This window comes from Xiphophorus maculatus, chromosome 24 (assembly GCF_002775205.1).
Source record: "Xiphophorus maculatus strain JP 163 A chromosome 24, X_maculatus-5.0-male, whole genome shotgun sequence".
NCBI lineage: Eukaryota > Metazoa > Chordata > Actinopteri > Cyprinodontiformes > Poeciliidae > Xiphophorus > Xiphophorus maculatus.
This window is the reverse complement of record NC_036466.1, coordinates 10,123,708-10,143,867: the sequence shown is the minus strand read 5'-3', so window position 1 is coordinate 10,143,867 and position 20,160 is coordinate 10,123,708. Positions and strand designations below refer to the sequence as shown.

Sequence of the window (20,160 nt, the reverse complement as noted above, 5' to 3'; positions counted from 1 at the left end):
AAACATACAAAACGTTAGCAGAAGAGATGGGTTGAAAAGCTAACAGCTACTGATCGCTAACAGCTGCTGATCTTAAGCAGGAGTTTATTCACCCAACTCCTTACATTCAGGGGATGGCACAGGTTGCTACAATCAATAGTAGCCACACAGGCACACCCTCTAGAAGGAAACAAACGCACCCAGTACAACACTTTCATTCTATTGGCTGAGAGGTTGCCAGGCGACTGTGCCAAAAGGCGTTTTCAAAAGCGAGCAGAGTCTGAGAAGAGACTAAGTGTGAGAACGAGGAGAAGTTTTGAGTACTAGCATTGCCAGTTTTAAGAAAAAAGACACAAAGTCCTGCTTTCAAAATGAAAATGTAAGCAAAAGTATTAAAAGTTTTGCGAACAAAATAGATGAAATCCTGTTTTCAGACTGAAAACATGTGCTCTTGGATTATGCGTGCATTTACTTCTTGCCCCTCATTTACATTTGGTGACGTCATCTGAAACCCAGCAATTGACTGGTATGAAATGTTTATCTTGTGTTATATTGTTTAGCAATATCTACCTAAACTTTGGTAAAGGGCTGTACATTTTGTATGACGTTCAAATTATCAAAGTCCTCATTTTGATAGTGGAATTAAAAACATTTATTAAAGATTCTGCATCACAATAAATATACCAGGTGCTATTTGGATGAAACCACATTGTCTCACCTGTTCTGCAGTCCACACTTGGTGAACCAGGTCCAGTCCTGGTTCCAGCTCTCTCCTGTCCTCTACTGTCCACACACCAACAATATCCAGTAGAACCATGGCACTGGAACCAGTAAAACACACCATATAGACGTATTCAATGGCACTTTAGAGTTAAATGAATAAATACAAAGGAAAGTAAAGAAAGTCTAACCTGCTCTGGTACATAGAGTCCATTTTCATCACACTGAGGTACGTAGGCTCCAACTAGAGGAAGTCCATCTGGACTGGTGGTTTGGACGCTGTCCCTGTGATGCTCACAGTGAGTCTTTGGACGCTCTGGTTCATCTGGGTAATGTGAGTCATAGATTGCATAACGTTTTTAAGCACCACTATCCGCAGAAACTAAATGACTCAGGACATTCCCACAGCTTTAAAAATAATTAAGTTTCCAAATTATCAGTTAGTCTCTGTATAAAGTGTTCAACGGTCCAGAAGAAACGACTATAATAGATTATAAAAGACATTTTTCCCATAAGATAAATAATCTGCCAATGAAACCAGTAATTTTTCATCAGTATTAAGGAATTATTCACTTCAAAGAAGTTCCTATTTTGCTGAAAAGTTACTTTTTAGTTAGTTTTATCTTATTTCAAGTGTATTAAGATATTTGCACTATAAACTCTACCAAAAATACTTGGTAAGTTTGTGTTTTTGCAGTGTGTTACGTTACTTTTCCTATGAAATCCATATTTGGAGTCTCACCTGTTCTGCAGTCGACACGAGATGAACCAGGTCCAGTCCTGGTTCCGGCTCTCTCCTGTCCACTGCTGTTCACACACCAACAATGTCCAGTAGACCCATGGCACTGGAACCAGTAAACACATGTAAACAGTGATAATTCAGTCTTAAAGCACAGTGGAGAAACGTTCAGTAGATCCTGACCTGCTCTGGTAGATAGAGTCCATTTTGGTCACATTGAGGTATGTAGGCTCCAGGAGGAGGAAACCCATCAGAGCTGGTCTGGACGCTGTCTCTGTGATGCTCACAGTGAGTCTTTGGACGCTCTAAGTTAAAAAGTTGAGACTTTACAAAAGCAAACATAATGTGAACCTTCGAGTAATTTATGAAATTGACATAATATGTAAGAATTCAGTTTTCTTTTTGTCACATGGGTCAAAATTGCTCAGGTAAAACCATTGGCAGGCCAAGAAAATAAAGATTCAACCAAAATCTCGCTCTTGTTTTTTGTAGGAAATGGATGTTATTCGTCATATAGCAACAAAGAAAAAGGATTTTGCAGAATTAAAAGGAAGAAGATTAGTTTTCAAATTGATTTTGGGCTCGGTTAAACAAATTTATCCTCAGTTATGGGTTTAAAATGTTTTAATTAAATAAATAAAAGATGATTTTCAGTGAAAGTTTGGATTTGGTTAACATTTTCCATTATAAGAAAGTTATATCGGGTCTTAAATTGCAGTTGGGGGCCACAAAAAATCCATCCCAGGGCCACAAATGGCCCCCACGCCGCACTTTGGACACCCCTGCCTCAGGGCCTCCATTACTTTTCCAGAACATAGCACTTATTACATTTATTAACCCATAAATATCCACTCAGGGGCTTTGACGCCAAACATAAAACCACTTAGACTCTCTTCATTCGTTAAGTTTTACCTTCACTTTGGGGAAACTTGGTTTGTGCCACCCGCCTGTTTTTCCAGGCATACCAAGCCTACGACCCCATGACCTCAGCAGTATACAACTCACAAGCTCACATAAACAAGCTGTCTGAGTTGCCTGCGAGTCGAGGAATTAGCGGGTTCACAGGTCGCCGGTTAACAAAAAAGCTTAAAAAAGAAGTGACATGATGCACCTGCTTACGCCGGCGAACGCTGGGGTCATGGGAAGGTTTGTGTCACTTACCCGGTTTGTCGCAGTCTGTGGGGGGCGTACCAGGCGGGGTTCGGGTTCCTGGGCGTTCTTCTCCCAGGCTGTCCACACACCAACAGTATCCAGTAGAGCTGTGGCACTAGGGAAGATGGGATCATGGTGTTTCGTTATGCAGATGATATTTGCCTTTTTTTATATGAAAGAATTGAGCTCAACCAGGACAAAACTAACGGTATTGATTTTATTATTTTAGATTCACAGCTCATTTCAAACAAACATTAGTACAGTAACAAAGACAGGATTGCTTCACTTAAAAGTTTTCTTTCTGAAACTCCGCTTTCATTAAGTCATCACAACATGGCTCCTATATTAATCATTTAGCAAAGTTTTTACTAGCGTTGCTCTGAGAAGTAGCTCCTATAATGAGATGCGCAGTTCTACCAGGTGTTTGCTAATTACTGCTGGCTAGTCTGAAGGAGCTGAGATTATATAATACTGCCACTTTAAGATACTTTCTAGAAATTATAAGTTTTTTGTCTAATTTTCTTTTAACCTTCTGGATCCCTCAAGGTTAGATCAATAATCTCCAAATCTGGAAAAAAACAAATACTTAGGCATCATTTAGTTAGTTTTAAACTGTTTAACCTGATTTTGATTTTAGTACATGTGACCACTTAATGCTGCACGTACAAAGAATGACCGTTTTAATTTCTTTATAATCCATAAAATGTTTAGAAAATCTGCGGTGCATAATAATTTGGAACAGTGCATTTTGAGTTTTTTATTTTTGAAAAAAAATACTGTTCTCATGGGGATTTATACTGTAATAGTTCATGACTTGAAAATTATACTGACCGTCATTTGCATTGACCATTTAAGAAAATCTGAGAAAATATCACTTGCATAATGATTTGGAACAAGGTGTATGGAAATTCCTGTAAAACTAAACATCAGTTGGTTAATATTTAAACATAAGAGATCAATTTCTTTTCATTTGACTAATCTCTCATTATGTGCTGACCTGCAGTTGCCTGTATTGTCCATTTTCATCACACTGAGGTACGTAGGCTCCAGCCAGAGGGAATCCATCTGGACTGCTGGTCTGGATTCTGTCTCTGTGGCGTTCACACTGAGTCTTTGGACGCTCTGGTTTATCTGTTGATGCAAAAACAAGTAAAATATAAGATTAACACAGAGAATTTTTTTATTATTTAAAAAGATCAGTCAGGTTTTACCTAATGAATCACAGGCTAGCGGTGCGGTACCAGGTGGAGTCCTGGTTTCGGGTTTTTCCTGTCCTCTACTGTCCACACACCAACAATGTCCTGTAGAACCATGGCACTGCACAGAACCATTAAAATAATTTAATAAAAAAATGCTCACTTCAGGTTACTCGTATTTCATCATCTGTATTTATGTCAGAATTTTAATCCGATAAGAAAACTCACATTACAGAGCTTATTACACTGAAGATACATAAAATCTCACCAACAGTTTTGGTCTCCTTTCTAGTGCAAATACAAGACAAAACTAACTTACAAGCAACTTTTCAGTACGATATATTAGCTTGTTTAAGTAAATAATTCCTTAAAATTGGGAAAGAAGTTCTAGTTCTCTTAACAGAATTATTTATTTATAACAAAACAAGTGACAAAAAAACAAAAAACGGTCAAAGCTCAACAGCGGTCCACTGAATGAATTATGTAAGCAATGGAAAGTTGAGTGTAAGGAAAAACTGTGACAGGAAAAAAGAACACAATCAACAGGATTTTGAAGCCAAGTCCTATTCAAAGAAAAGTTGTTAGTGTCAGAGGTGGATAAAGTACCCAAAAATTGTACTCAAGTAAAAATAAAAAGTCCAAGAAATTATTCAAGTGAGAGTCAAAACGTTTTGCTAAAAAGTCCACTCAAGTACTGAGAAACTGATCAAATTACCATTTAATATTTAAAAATTACATCGTCAGATGGACCAAAATATAAAGTTAAGTGGAACTTCTGGTATTTTATTTGGACTAAAATGACAATAATTCATGTAAGTAACAAATAATAACACAATCAAGTATTAAAAACTTTAACAAAAACTGCAGGTGTGTGTCTTTGTTTGGTGATTTTGTGGTTAAAACATGCTTGGTTTTCATTCAGTGGGTAGAAAATTCAGACATTTTACTCAAGTAAGAGTAGAGATACTTCACAATAAGATTACTCAAGTAAAGGAAAAAGTACTAAGGTAAATGTGAGTAAATGTAGTTACTACCCAGCTCTGGCTGATGTGTTATATTTTAAGCTTTTTAAATGACAGAAAACGAAACTTTGTTGTAATTGGGCTTTTAAACAGGGATCATGTGGATAGATCAATCCAGAAATGAGTCACCAGAGACATTTTCTAATTCCACCTTATCCTCTGACATAAATATTAGAGATTATCCAATGGGAAATGTGTAAAAAACCCACCTGGCGTGGTCGATACTGCCCATCAGAATCACACTGAGGGATGTAGGCTCCAACACTCGGCTGTCCTCCACTCTGTAAACTGTCTCTGTGCTGCTCACACTGGCTCCTCAGGCGATCTGTGTTGACATTTCAGAGACGAAATCAACAAAAACAAACTCAATCAGGAGATGAGTGGGTAACCGTTGTACCAACCCGCCTGAGGGGAGCAGTTGAAACCGTCGCCGTAAAACCCAGGCAGGCACTGACACTGGAAGGAGGCCTGGGCGTTGACACATATGGCACTGATGTGGCATGGAGACGACATGCACTCATCTATGTCTGAAAAACAAAGACAAAATAAAACTTCAGTCTGGAAATCTAACCACACCAGGTGTTGTGGCTAATTTAGTTTAATTCAGCTTGCTTTTGTTTGCCCCAGAAAACAAATCATTCATCCAGCGGCTCGTCGTGTTTTTGCGTTAAAAAATGTTTAAGGTTGACAGGAAATTTGAAAATATTACTTGATAATTATGTTATTGAAAGATTGGAAGATTAATACTAACTATAAAGTCTTAGAAAAGCCTAATATTTTAAAAAGACTTAAATAAATAAGCAATGCTTAGCCTGGTGAGGGTACAAGTAAAGCCTGGTGACCCGCTAGGGTTATAATACACTGAAGTGTGGTTATGTGCAGTACATAAGCGTAGTCAGTGTCATACCTGCAGTAGGCAGCAGTCAGAGTGAGCCCAGTTAACAGTTTTTCAAAATAAAGTCAGTTAAAAATAAATGTTATAAACTAAAAACTGTCCCATCAGTTTGAGGAAATGCTATTGCTGCACGTTTTTAATTTAGTGCTGCTATTTACCCAAATGAAGTGAAATTGTGTGCACTGTTTCATAAGTTTACTCCTAATGGTTTAGTTGTAATACAGTAACATATACACTGCAAAAACACAAAATCTTACCAAGTATTTTTGGTCAACTTCCAAGTGTAAATCTTGATACATTTTAAATAAGATAAAACTAACTTACAAGTAACTTTTCAGCAAGAGATTTGAACTTATTTTAAGTAAATAATTCCTTAAGAAGTACTATTTTCATTATCAGATTATTTCACTTATGATAAGACATTTTCCCCTGTTATAAGTGAAATAATTTACCAATGGTATTAGTACTTTTTCATCAATATTAAGAAACTACAAACTTAAAACAAGCTCATATTTCTTGCTGAAAAGTTACTTGTAAGTTAGTTTTGTCTTATTTGAAATGTATTAAGATATTTGCACTAGAATCTGGAATCCATAAATACTTGGTAAGATTTTAAGTTTTTGCAGTGTTCATGTCTGCTTTCCCACAACAACATATTGCTTCACTGTAAAAAGTCACAAATTGATTTTTTTTAATGTAAATAAATACAAGTCAATTTAAATCTGTCTACATGGATGGAAATGCATATCTTTATAATTTTTTGGTTATAAATTAGATTTGTTTAGTTTAATCACAAAGTGCCTTCTAAAGAGAATATGTTTGTTAACCAGTGTGATGTAAATTAGCTGAATTAAATTTTTTCACAAATATTATAATATTACATATATTTTTTATATGAATTATACTCAAATATGGAAAAGGTTTTTTAGTGTCATTATTATTTATCCATTTTTAAAACCAACAGTAATTTGTTTATATTTTTAAGATTTTTAGGTTTTCTGCCTCTGAAACATGTTCACATAAAATATTAAAAGTTTCTACCAACAACAGACAATAAAGTAACAATAAAACAAACAAACACAAGTAATAATGAAAGTATAAAAGGGTATTACGATGACGCAAAAGAGGAAAAAATGTTAACTTATTACTGGTGATAAATGTTAGCAACAGAAACAGCCATATAAATGTATAAATGATAGTTTAATCATGTTTTAATGCATCGTTCACTATACATGTTATGAAGGTTTTGAGTTTGTGTTTTAAATGGAGGATAAATGTAAAGACTTGTGTTAAAGTTTCATTTGTTAAGGAGACGGTTCACTGGAAGTTCATCTAAATGTGACAAATATAAAGGATCTTGGTCCACGGTGCATTTCATAGCCAAAAAAACTTCCCATTACTCAGTTAATCTTCCACTTTGCTGCCTCCCTTCAGACTGTCCTCCTCACATTAGACCCGTCCTCTCATTAGTCATTCCTCCTTCCTTCTTAATGAGCGACTAGCTTTTACAGCTGTGCATTAATGCTGTGAAATACAACTTCAGCCGGTCCTTTTCTGCACTTTAGGAATACTTCCAAAGTCCAGAAAGTGCAGAAAAATAACTCAAAATTGAAAAACTATATTGCTTGCTATTATAGATAAGACACATTTGAAATATTTTGGCTTTAATGCTAAAATTGTGAAAGAAAATCTATTGGAGTCTACGGGAGATTTGAAAAAGGAGTGGATTTGCCTTTTAGCAGGACAATAAATTACAATCTGATATTTTGGATAAGTCAGAATGGTCCAGTCAAAGTCTTAGAAACGAATGTTTCTAAGATTAGCCAACACAGATATAACACAAAACACTTGCAGCAATAAATGTAAAAAACAACAACAAAAAAACACAAAAAATACTTTGAAAAGTATTGACTTAGGAAAGTAAATGCACGCCACACTTTTCAGATTTATATTTCAAAAACATTTTGGTTTCCCTTCATAATTATGTGTCACATAGATCCAACTGGGATCTATTTTCACCTGTTTCCCTGCCAAAAATAAATAAATAAATAAATAAATAAATAAATAAATCCCACAGCATGATAGTGCCACCACAATGTTTCAGAGTGAAAAATATAAATACAACTCTGGAGAAAATTAAGAAACCACTGAACCAGATTGAAAACCTCATGGTTATTCCACCAAATAATGATTTCTGAACTCTTCCTGAGTTAAAACATTAGCCCTGCATCTTTTTTGTTATTTTAACCATTTCTGGAATTCCAGAGACATGTTGTCAGTAATTCATAGAATAAAAGAATAATGTTCATTTTACTTAAACATAACCTACAAAAAGTTAAATCAGAGAAATTGATCATTTTAAATGTTTTTAATTTTTTTTCCAGAGCTGTATATTTAATTTTTGTTCTGCCTATTGATGAGAAAATGACAAAAAATGTGATAAAGTTCAAGATAAATAAATACATGTGGAAAATAATGCATGTTGATCATTTGAATGTTTAAATAGACCAAGTATAGAGTATTTCTGTCTGTCTTACCAACACAGGTCCGGCTTTCATAGCCCAGTTCGAAGCCGCTCTGGCACTGGCAGCGGTGCGTCCCGGGAAGGTTCAGGCACTGGGAGTAATCGCCACACGAGCTCAAACCCTCTGCACACTCATCGATGTCTGCATCAAAGGCAGGGAGGGAACGTCAGACACTCTGTAAACCAGGACTACCCCGTCTAACACCAACACCAAGCCACATGTGGCACAATAAAGGAGTAATTACTGTTTACTGTTCCTATAACCTGTAACTCCCTCCCTACTACCCTGGCTAATACCTGAATTCTTGGCAGTAAATGCATTATTCTGCATCAGCTGATCTGTGAGACACTGAAGTCTGGCCATGGGAACCGCGGGGCCTTCTCGGTTCTGTCAGCAGGAAACAGACACCACCTGCTGACCTGATGACAAACCGCTCACCAGCTCAAAGCCTTACATGTCGCTTTTAACAGGGGAAAGAGAGGAGGATAAAACTTCTGGTTCCAGTCCTCCACACTGTACTTGAACCCTCAACACTAGACTGACAGCTGTTGAAGAAGCACAGGAGTTTTGCCTTGAACTTTCAGCCAGGCACATTTAGATAAAACAGACACTTTAAGATCTAGAAAATTCAGAGGGCCGTAATTAGTACTCAGCTTCAGAGAAAACAAGAGATTGGATTTGTTTTGCACAAATAACTCCAAACCAAGACCTCTTCTGGGAAAAATCACTTGTTTTTCTCTTGTATCTGTAAATAAAATGGCTGTGAGAAAGTGGCTACAGGAAGCTGAAGAAGCCCTGGAGGGTTATTCTAAGGCCACAGATCGGATTGCTCTTTGCCAGCCACACAGAGATAACATCAATTTCATGACCAAGTGTGTGACTGACTATATAAACTTCTTTATGGATAAAACCATCCCCAACAGAACAGTGATACGCTTCCCTAATAACAAACCCTGCATTACCAGTGACTAAAGGAACTGCAAAACAAAAATAAGAGTCTTTAGGGAGCGGGACAGGGAGTTATTATACTCAGAAGCAGCTTACAGTCATAAAAATCTACAATAACTCTTACAATAAAGTATTTTTTAATTGTATATCAAGAAAATATCCGTCTCTCATCTCTAGAAGAACAAAAATCAAACACAATCAGTATGAGTCTTCATGTCTGAGTGTGTGTAGGAATGGAAACAGAAAGACAGGGAGGTGAAGTTACCATAACAGTTCTGTCCATCTCCTCTATAGCCAGTAGCACATTGGCACCGGAAAGCTTGGCCCTCCAGAGGGATGCATTGTGCTGTCGTGTCGCAGTCATGGTTCCCAGCATAGCAGGGGTTCAACAGTTCAACCTCCGACGAATCTGTTACAACATGCAAAATACAAGAGTCAGCAAAGGTCACAGCAAAACACTGATTTTAGTTTAATGCAGCTTGGATGAGATTAGATAAAGAGACTGGTCATTTACTCTTGTACTTTACACCGTAATCTGACTTTTATCTTACGTTTGGAGTAATGGAGTAGTGGCCTTTCAGAAAGATTCTTCACAAGCTTCACTTCACTAATAGTGAAGCTAATGTTTTTTAGTTGACGCTTTTGTGTTTTTGCTAACTTTTTAGCACATTTAGCTACTCCTAAACAAATTTTTCTGGATAAATTTTAAAGCTTGCTTAGGAAACAGCCAAATAAATGAGCTGTTTTAGCTAATTTAGTGTTTTTTAAACTGTTTTTTGTTGGGTTTTTTAAAACATTTGGTTGAATAACGTTCAACATCTCTGTTGAAGTTTTGGTTACGGACAGTTAAGAGTGTTTCAGGCCGTTAGATGTGTATATCCATGCTCTTATTTTGAAGGTTGTTTACATAGCAGTTCAGTTTCCTCTCATGTTTTCTTTCGTTGATGTCATAGGACATAAATGCTCAGTGATTGTAGTCTTTTAAAGACAGGTACGATTTGAATTTAAGGTAACAATTTAGCATTAGCTTCAGCTAACTACTGGGATGTTATAGGACTTTAGCATTAGCAGAACTAAGGTTTATGATTAGTACACAACTAACCTTTTAGTTAGTGGTACCCACCCATGATGGTGGCCCCTTCAGGTGCTTTCCTAAAGATAAGCCCGACTTGTGAAGTTAGCTCTTCATAATATCTTGCTTTTATTTTTAAATTATTTCATTTTGTAATACAAGGTAGGTGCTGCTTTGTTCCTCTAACTCAAATATTACAACTTCATATAGTAATTTTAGTTGAAAATATGAATATTTCAATATTCTCGCATTTAGAAATAACACCTCCAGTCTTTTCCAACATCAGATCAACTGCAATCTGGGACATTTACTGATAATATTTTGATGATTACAGAAACACGTATCCAGGGAAACATGTAAAATGTTCCAGATAAATTTTCTTGGGATGGTTTCCTCCAAAGAGGGGACTCCCTTCAAGTTCCCAATACAAATAAAACATGTGGATGAGGTTAGGCGCACATGTCCCAGACATTAGAGAGGAGACAGCATACAAACAGGAGAGGGGGTTTGTGGTGTTTCCTCATACCGCCGTCTGGTTCAGATGAATAATTTTGAAAACAAATAAAAATAAAATAAAAAAACCTCAGACGGATTTCCAGAGAATCTGGCAGAGAAAAAAACTCTGGGAAATCATTAGAAAAGAATGTAAGAAGATGTATAAATGTGCTAAGAATTAGAGACGTGGTGCAGATTCTGCAGGATGGGAAATCCTGCTCTTCTGAGCCTCAAACGTGGTCCAACAGGACGGTGGAGTCCCATAAAAACATGACATTTTAAAGGATTACACACAGAGATCATTTAATATAAAACCAGGAAGAGAGAGTAATGTCTGTTTTTAATGACGTGTAAGAGATTTAGCAACCATCAGAGGTTTTTTTTTTTTTTACCATAAACAACATAAACAAAACGCACAGCTTGCCTTCATCTCCCCAGGCCAGAGAACAATTTTGGATCATTATCAGAGAGGGAGAGAAAGACTCTTCAAAGTATAATGTGGCCAGGAAGGAGGGCAGATGAGAGGCAGCGCTGCACATGGATGGGAGAAAAATGCCTGACAGATAATTAGAGACAGGGAGAGAAGGAAGGCGAGCAGGACAGAGGGGTGAGGAACACACACATCCCACACATGCACTGCACACCATCAAAGTGATGGCTGCAGCTTCCCACCTGTTGCTTTTTACGTGGTTCCTCTTCCTGTCAAGCAAACACAAATGCACAGATTGAAATAGAGAGGCTGCAGGAGCTGGTTTTTAAACGTTATGGCTAACTGTTAGCACACAGAGCAGGGTTTCTGCAGTTTCCAACTCAAATTCAAGACTTTTTAAGGCCTTTTAATGAAATTTAAGACAGAAATTTACAGGAGAACATCACATGTTGTCAGCTCCCTAAAATAATGGACTAATTTTGACTAAATCATCTTTTGGAAATAAAATGCGGTGTTTTTTTTCTTCTAAATTCACTTTTATTTTATTATTTTAGGAAGGTGACAAAGCTAAAATCCTCAGGTGTCAAAATTAGCCTTTTCTTTCTATTAAATAACACAAAAATCATCTTATTGTGAATTCTTTAATCTTTACCTGCTTAACAATAAATTGAACAAGTTCCTTTTTTTTTTATATACCAAAACCAACATTAGTCTGAAATTTGCCTCAATGTTTACAATTTTTAAACTTTTTGAACCAATTATTTTATATTTTATTATGTTTGGGGTTCATTTTCAGTGGGAATAACCAGAATGTTCTTTTAAAACTTTTGTTGTGTGTAGCCCAAATGGGTTTCTGAGTAAAACAATCACAGGATGTTTGTGGCATGACTTTATGCTATGATCTGATAATGAAAGAAACATTCTTTGTGTTGTACATTTTCCATTTAAGATATAAACCTGCCATGGAAATCTCAAAAATAAATTAAAAAAGTGTCCATCTCATTTGAATCAGCTTTTTCTACTGCAGTCAGGGGCCCCACAAACTCATTGTAAGGGCCACAAATGGCCCCTGGACCACACTTTGGACACCCTTGCTCTACAGCCTTAACCCAGAATGCACCTAGCCTTGTATGGGTTGCCAAAAATGATCCAATGATGACAAACGTCATTTAGGCAACTGGAAACATGATAAACACAGAAAAGCTAGCCAGCTAGCTAGGATATATTAGCAGCTAGCTACCGGTAGCACAACTCAAACTTTTACCTGACAGAAAAATCCTGCAAGAAAAAATTACACGATTAACTAACTCTAGACCTTTAATTAACATATTTAAAGTCAACTTACTTTAAAAAGAAAGAAAAAATTAAGACATTTTATAGCCGTGATATTAGATGCACAAATTTAAGACTTTTTAAGGATGGTGGACACCCTGTACAGTCTTTTTTGCTACTTTATAAGCCAACCTTCTTTGTATTTTGATGGGATTTGATGTGATAGATCAACACCAACCAGTGCATCATTGTAACGTGGAAGAAAAAGATCAACACAACTTTAACCAGGAATTGTGCTTGCAACTAGAAAATCATAAGAAAATCTCCATCCATCAGTTTATAACCGTAGGCTGAAGACAACCATTTTGGTTTTACATCAGGACAATAACCCACCAGTGACTCCATTACAGGAAATGTAGATGTGATGTTTTTAAAGCCTCCTAAAGGCGAATATATACAGTTAATTAGTTTTGTGGTTGTCTTATCACTTCAGTGCCTTAAGCATGTCTACAATTCCTGATTCTCATGACCTCACAGGGCAGCTATTCTGCCCAGCAACCCCCCTCTTCAACAAAATCTGTCATTGGCTGAGATATTATTTCCCAGAAAGTGAATTAACACGCACAAAATAAGCTTTCTGTCCACACACACACATCATTTAGCCTGTGTTTACGGAGCCTCGGATCCCAGCAAGCTTTTCCAGCTGTGTTCAGAGTCAGCATGAGCGTGTGTCATCTTTGACTTTTTAATCAGAGTGCCGACGTTCCGGTGAAAGAGACTTGGTCTGCGTCCAAACGCTGGGCAGAAAATGCAGCCTTTCTCTGGCTTTCTGCCGCAAGCTCTGTCTTTTCCTCTTCATCGTTTGAGCAGCTTTCATCTTTAATTACATTTTTTACAAACTGATTGGGTTAACCCCTGAAAGTCCTGACCTAAATATAATTGAGACTCTGGCAAAACCAAAAGAAAATGGCGTTCACATACAAGCTCCATTCAGTCTGAATAAGTCTTTCCCCGGTGTTTGGGTGCTAGGGCAGTCATTCATCCAGCGATCCGCCATATTTTAAGTTAGAAAATATTTAAAGTTGACAGGAAATTTGAAAATATCACTTAATAATTATGTGTTATTAAAGGATTGGAAGATTAATACCTAAACACCAACTATAAAGCCTTAAAAAATGTAAACAGTTTTAAAAAACTTTAAAAAATAAGCAATGCTTAGCCTGGTGACATGTAAAGCCTGGTGGCCCGCCAGGCTTATAAAAGGTAAACCCTGGAGGAATCAGAAAAAATATGACACAAATCAAAGGATGTAGATACTTTTGGATTTAAAACCACTATCCAGAAGGAGTCTTAAACTTTTCAATCATTAATCTAATAAAATACTGAAACAAATATTGGTAGAATTAGATAATCTGTTGGATTATGTCTCTTGATCTGGGGTAAAAAGAGCAAAGTGACTTAAAAACAAACACTTCAATCATGAGATTTAAGCTTTGAAACCACAAAACCAAACATTTCCAATCAAAATACACAAATTATATAGATTCACACGGCTCCTGTTAGAACACAACTCCGTTCCAGTCACTTTTGCTCGAAGTGTTAGCAAACACCCAAAGCATGACTGTAATTATATGGATGATGCAAAATAAATCTGTCAACTGTGACATAAACTGCAATTAAAGCAACACTGAAAGTGATTCTACTAAGAACATGGACCATTTAACATAAATACTAACAGTCCTGAGTTTTATTTATGCATCTAAACTGTCATTATTAGGTGAATCTTTTATGGCACAGGGTAATCTGGGTCACGATCCAGTTAAGATCCAGATCTAAAACTATAATCAGTGTGCTAACTGTGTCCATGTGTGTCAGCCTTTTCTCTCTGTTGTTTATGCTTTTCATGGTTTAGTGCTAAAAGCTAACTTGAAAACCTTGAAAGAATTAAAAGCTCAGACTTGCTGTAAATATTTTTAATTAAACCTAAATTTCTGTATTTTTTTTATTGGAACATTTAATTATCCTAAATGTTGTCTTTTCATTAGCTGTCAGTGGAAAATCATCCTAATTTACAAAAATAAAGGCTTGAAAACATCAGTCTGAGTGTATTCACTTTTGTTATTTGAGTTACTAAAATAAATTAGCAATAATTTTCTCATTTAACATTCATATTTTCCGACATATATTATTTTAGATTACTAGGATTATTAATATTTGTTCTTATATATTTTATCAATATTCAGTAGCCACAGACAAAGTTTAGAGAATTGCCAGAGAATTGAATTTGCCATTCAACTCATGTCAAAATCTACTACATAAGCATTTTTTAAAGAATTTTTTACTCGTTACAACATCTAGCTCAGCTTCTGCATGCGAGTACTTGTAAGCATCTCAAAAATGAACTTTTTGAGATGCAACAGATTATCAGGTGGATTATGAGGTTTAGGATGCTAACCTCCAACCGGGCTGATCTTGTTGGTGATGGCGTATCTCAGGATTCGCTCCTCCTTGACGTACATCACAAACACCCTCTCCATGTTGATTTGCAGCGTCTCCGGGGTGGCAGCCTGGTTTCCGTGGCGACAGTCGCGGTAGGTGATGTTCTGCTTCAGGTGGAACGTGTAAGACTCTGAGGCCTTTTCAGGCAAACCGACAGAAAACTCCCTGACAGAACTGGAGGTGGCGACTGCAGGAGGTAAAAACAAAAACAATAATTTGATATTCGGATAATCTTCCTTCTTGAGCTACTAAATAAATGCACCACTCCCGACCAAAAACAACCAATCAGAGCCAGGAGGCGGGTCTTAGTGCTGTCAATCATCCTCATGTACAATGCTAAATGTGCTAACAGCAGAAAAAGTTGGAAAACCGTCACCAGTGGCTATGCTAACTAGCCTTAGCATTGTTGGCAGGCTATGTTGCGTTGAGGACACTTGCTTCAAATTTATTCAGTTCGTCTATGTTAATGAGTGACTGTCCCTATCAAATAAACCTAATAAAATAAAATAATATAACCAGCTGTAGCGTAGCATAGAGCAACGGGGAGAGGTTGTGCATGAGAGTGATTGACAGCGCTAAAACCCGCCTCCTGACTCTGATTGGTTGTTTCTAACTGAGTGGTTAGAACTGGGAAAAGGTAGAACATAATGATAATTTTAACAAATATGTAAAAAAACATATTAAAGTAACTTACTTTAGCTTTAAAATGGTTTAAATTGATTGTCTTATGTAATATAATGTTTACCAGACGGGTAGTACTGGTAGGTCTCCTTGAAGGGCTTCATAGTAACTTCAGCTCCAGGTGGAACGAAAGGAACATTGCCATTAATGACAGTGTCCACACTGAGGTGGTTGTGTTCGTCAAGGCCGCGGCCCGTTTGCGTGATGGACAGGCGCTGGTTGCCGGGGCTAAACACCACCTCAGCATGACGACTGAATTCTGCACCTGGTAACAAAACATCAACAAATCAATCACTGTCAGGTTTGCTTTTTTACACTGCTTTAATGGTGCTGCTTTTGTCTACAAGGGGGGAAAAATGTGCTCTCCAAAACAAACACACATGCAGCTGTTTCCTATTAAACGGAGGAGTTAGATGCTTCATATCGCATCGCATCTCTGGAGAAAATGCATCTGGCTGGATGACGAGTCAGCGAGGCACAAAATGTCCTCGCCACAGAACAATCTGCATGTGTGTTGCTAGAGTCGTCCAAGGAAATGGACAAAAACAAGATCACCTGTGATTTTAAATCCCGCTTGGCTATTGGGCAGCTCCAGAGCAAACAGCCAACCGAAAAGCTCTCCGACTGGTGAAACCGACATCATGGCCCAGCCCACTGGTTCCGGTACCTACACAACAGAAACGCTAGCTGCTAATTATGCTAACCAATAACATGACAAGCTAAAATCTACAACTTTATAATTACTTTGTTTTATATGATGTTGCCTCTATTTCGAATGACTGCTTACCGTAGCAACTATTTAAATGATGTTAACTATAGATTAGACTAACAAGGTGAATTATTTATAGCAATTAGTTGTCTGTGGAGACTTTCTATTTCACTAAATGAATATTATTTATTTGTAAAATGTGGTTTTATTTCTTTCGGTTAATTTTGTTGTTGTGACTGTATCTCCAGAGATTAAAGGTTATGTTCTGAGTCGTCTACCTCACTAATGGCTGTGTAAGCTCTTCCATCTCCAACCACGATGTAGGCGTGAAGGTCGATGTTGTTCAGCTCAACCGGAGTCGAACCCACCGTCACTGTGCCGCTCACTTTACCGCTGACACGCTGAGGAGCGCCTGGAGAGCAGGACGACGTCAAACATACAAAAAAGTCCGATTGTAGACCATTTTTGGGTTTCTTTTAAAGGTTTTAATTGTACTAGTGGCCTTTAAATGGTTTGGAACTAAACTGTGTTTTTGTGTTTAAAATGTACTGTCTTACCGTCTGGCAGACAATGGCGGCCATTTCCGTAGAAGCCCGGTCGGCAGTGGCAGCAAAATCCTGTGGCGTAATCTGAGCAGAATGCATTCTGGGAACATTGCTGCTGGAACCTAAACAAAAAGATAGATAAATATATTTAGTCATAAAGCTACTGTAACAATACTACAGTCAAGCTAAATATTGTTTTCACTAACCTGGCGCATGTTTCCTTGTTCTCTGTAGTGTACTGGATCACTGAGTGGGAAAAAGAGTTATAGTTCCAGACTTTTTAAGGAGGCACAGACACCTTGCAACATATGAATATGCTTCATATTTTCCAGTTTTGTCCTCTATTTAGCTCCATTCATCTGTTCATTACCTCTGATGCTACATTATAGTTTCATCTACATGTTTCTGTATTTTCTGCTGCATTGCTTTTGCCTCGATTCTCCCATCAAGCTAAATACAACCATGCAGTCGCGTCTATGTTAGCTTAAGCGCCATATTTGTTGTCTTGATTACGACATTTATAATTCCTCTGACTTAAAAGACAGAATTGGAGGAAAACAAATTGGACAAAGCTGGTATTCATGCTTGGAAATCCAGGCAGGATGTGTGGATGGTATCTGGGGAAATATGTAGACATACACAAACATATGTCGAAGTGCTCCTTGGACAGAAACCAGCTGCTGCAGTCCTACCTCCCACTGTTTTCAAATTGTGAGGACACATGTTGCAAAAACCGTTTTCTGCTTGGCTTAGTGACACAACTAAACGGTTCAGATCACCACTGAGATAAATAATCTAACCTTCACAGCCCAATTTTATCCCCAAATCAATCACAAGAGCTTGGAAAGGCTAAACAATCCTAGGTTTACATTTTTCAATACAAGAAATGAAGCAAACTGTTTGTAAGTTATTTGGAAATAAGGAAAATGTAGAAACCTGCATTTAAAAAATGGAGTAAACAGGTTTCTTGGTAGCTATGTTGGAAGTTTCCAAAAGCTGGGTAAAACTAAAAGTGACAAACTTTACTCAGTACCTCCAAGTGACTATTTTCCTTTCTTTCCTTTTTCTTTGGAACAGGGTACGCACATCTGCTGTGGCGCAGAAGAAATCAGACTTTAAACCTTTAAAAGCTTTGAAAAATGATCATTTTTAAATTCTTAATGTTATTTTTAACATTAAGAATTTATGTTAGGGGTATTTGTTGGGGGATTGGGTGTGTCCCTGTTTTTATATTCTTTCTGGGGGGGTATGTGAGTTAATTTTAAGACAAAACAGTCAGAAAAACAAATCTGTCTTACAACGGCCTAGTAAAAATCCAGATTAAATCCAACTGAGAGTTTATGATTAAAAACTGATTCTCATTTAATCTCTCCATTCACTAAATAGAAGCAATTTTGCAAAGAAAAATGCGGAAAATCTCTAAATGTACAAAGATTGACACAGGAGGGATGACGAATATGCAGTTCTCACTTTTCAGATTTTTATTTGCAAAAAATTTTAAAAGTAATATTTCATTCTCTGAAACTTTATCTTGTAAAGCTCTAAGTTACGTTACAATATATGTTTTACTTTAGTAATGTGTTTCTTTCTCTGTTTTGTCTCGTCTTGATGACTTCTGGTTGGTTTTTTTATTTTCTCAGATAAAATATATCTAAAATATCCACAATAAGAACAACAGAAAGAAACAAAAACCTGAGTTTTCTTGTAATTTAAGGTAAAATCTTTTTTGAGAAGATCCTGAATTATTCTCTTGTTATCCAAGCTACATTTATAATAAATAAAAAATAAATGTTATTTATTCATTCGAAGTGAGTCGACGTCATGAGTTTCGACCAACACAGACTTGTTAAACCTTATGTAACCAGGTTGACTGAAAACACTTTCTGTTTATGACTAAATCCTTGGAGAGCAGCAGCAAGGGAGGGAGTACTGAACACACACACACACACACACACACACACATACACACACATACACACACACACACCTGGAGTCGCGCTGCACAACGGCTGTATTGTACTGCTGGCTGCTGAGCAGCTCCGCCACAGAAAGCAGGGGTAGAGTTACCCTCCTGCTTCTCACCGTTCCTCCATATTGGCTCATATTTGATACATATTGTTACTCCTGAACACAAAAACAAACTTTTCACAGATTTAGAGGGAATTTTAAGAGTTAAACAGAAAGTAGTGTTTAAGTATGATTGGAGAGGAAATTATAAATGGTTTTAAACCGGTTTTATAATTTCTTTTAAAAAATCTGGAAAGTGTGGTGTGCATCTGTATTCAACAATCCATGTTGAACAGCAGGTGGTTTAGTTTTCCTTCCCACTCAGTGCGTTATATGTAAACCGTAAAGTCTTTTATTAAATTTAGAAATAGCTTTGAAAATGTGCCCAAAGAAAGCTGTAGTAAAATGACAAACTAGGGAAGAAATTCACCAGATGTGAAAACTGTAAACCTACAAAACCAAATTCAAAAAGTTTTTTAAAACACAAGAAAACATACATCTCTTATTTGTACATTTGACTTGAATATATGTAGATTAAAATATAAGTAGAGTAACTATAAATAAATAAACGTAGACGAATCTAACAAATAGTAACAACAAAAAAGAATTAAAAAAAAAACATATTTAAGAGACATGTGTTTCTGATTGTGTTAAATCACCTTCCTGCTTTTATTGAGCAGCAACAGGATCAGGGCTGCAGTCTATTACCACAGTAATTCGACTCCCATTTTCAATGGGGGAAAGATCTGAAACTCGGTTAATTCAGCTATTTGTTTAGCATCATTTCACAACAAAAGTCATCTGGTTCACAGTGTGGGATTGCTTCCCAGGCAATACACACACTCTTGTTGAAAGCTGCTCTGGGTTTGTTCTGATGAAATACCAGGAATCTGTAACACATGGCGCTCCAAAGATAAATTTCATGAGATATATAAGGAATTTGGCTAATTGTTGGCTTTTTAATCCAAATTTAGTTTCTTTTTTTCCCCAAAAGAAGCTGAAAATGCAGATTATATTTTTCTAGTTTCTGGCTAGCAAAAAAAAAAAAGTAAAAGATTTTAGTTACAAAGGTGTAGATTGGTGTCAGGTTTTGGCCTATACACATTTCTATAAAAATTTTATTTTAATTTGTCAATGTAAAATAACAAAGCTGTTTAGAAACAATGATTTTTACACAAATATTAAAAATCTACAGAGAAATCAACTGGAATTATATGATTTTTTGCTACAAAGTCATGCTAACACAAACGCTCTTCAGTGAGGACGTTGTAACT

General features: G+C 36.7%; 1 protein-coding gene across 3 annotated transcripts in view; it reads right to left on the bottom strand.

Moving 5' to 3' along the window:
• nid2 (nidogen 2) overlaps positions 1 to 20,160 on the bottom strand; it is a 48,073-nt gene that overhangs the window by 13,912 nt on the left and 14,001 nt on the right. The window contains exons 9-25 of one of the 3 annotated variants that reach the window (XM_023329457.1): positions 17,086 to 17,125; positions 16,892 to 17,001; positions 16,613 to 16,746; positions 16,181 to 16,292; positions 15,690 to 15,890; positions 14,901 to 15,131; positions 9,442 to 9,585; positions 8,241 to 8,369; positions 5,210 to 5,335; positions 5,018 to 5,133; positions 3,802 to 3,907; positions 3,588 to 3,721; positions 2,600 to 2,705; positions 1,622 to 1,743; positions 1,442 to 1,544; positions 891 to 1,024; positions 698 to 800 (exon numbers count right to left, since the gene is read on the bottom strand). In XM_023329457.1, coding sequence (XP_023185225.1) covers positions 698 to 800; positions 891 to 1,024; positions 1,442 to 1,544; positions 1,622 to 1,743; positions 2,600 to 2,705; positions 3,588 to 3,721; positions 3,802 to 3,907; positions 5,018 to 5,133; positions 5,210 to 5,335; positions 8,241 to 8,369; positions 9,442 to 9,585; positions 14,901 to 15,131; positions 15,690 to 15,890; positions 16,181 to 16,292; positions 16,613 to 16,746; positions 16,892 to 17,001; positions 17,086 to 17,125 — 2,151 coding nt within the window. The remainder of the gene's footprint in view (positions 1 to 697; positions 801 to 890; positions 1,025 to 1,441; positions 1,545 to 1,621; positions 1,744 to 2,599; positions 2,706 to 3,587; positions 3,722 to 3,801; positions 3,908 to 5,017; positions 5,134 to 5,209; positions 5,336 to 8,240; positions 8,370 to 9,441; positions 9,586 to 14,900; positions 15,132 to 15,689; positions 15,891 to 16,180; positions 16,293 to 16,612; positions 16,747 to 16,891; positions 17,002 to 17,085; positions 17,126 to 20,160) is intronic. The other 2 variants (XM_023329458.1, XM_023329459.1) reach the window with 2 other exon arrangements.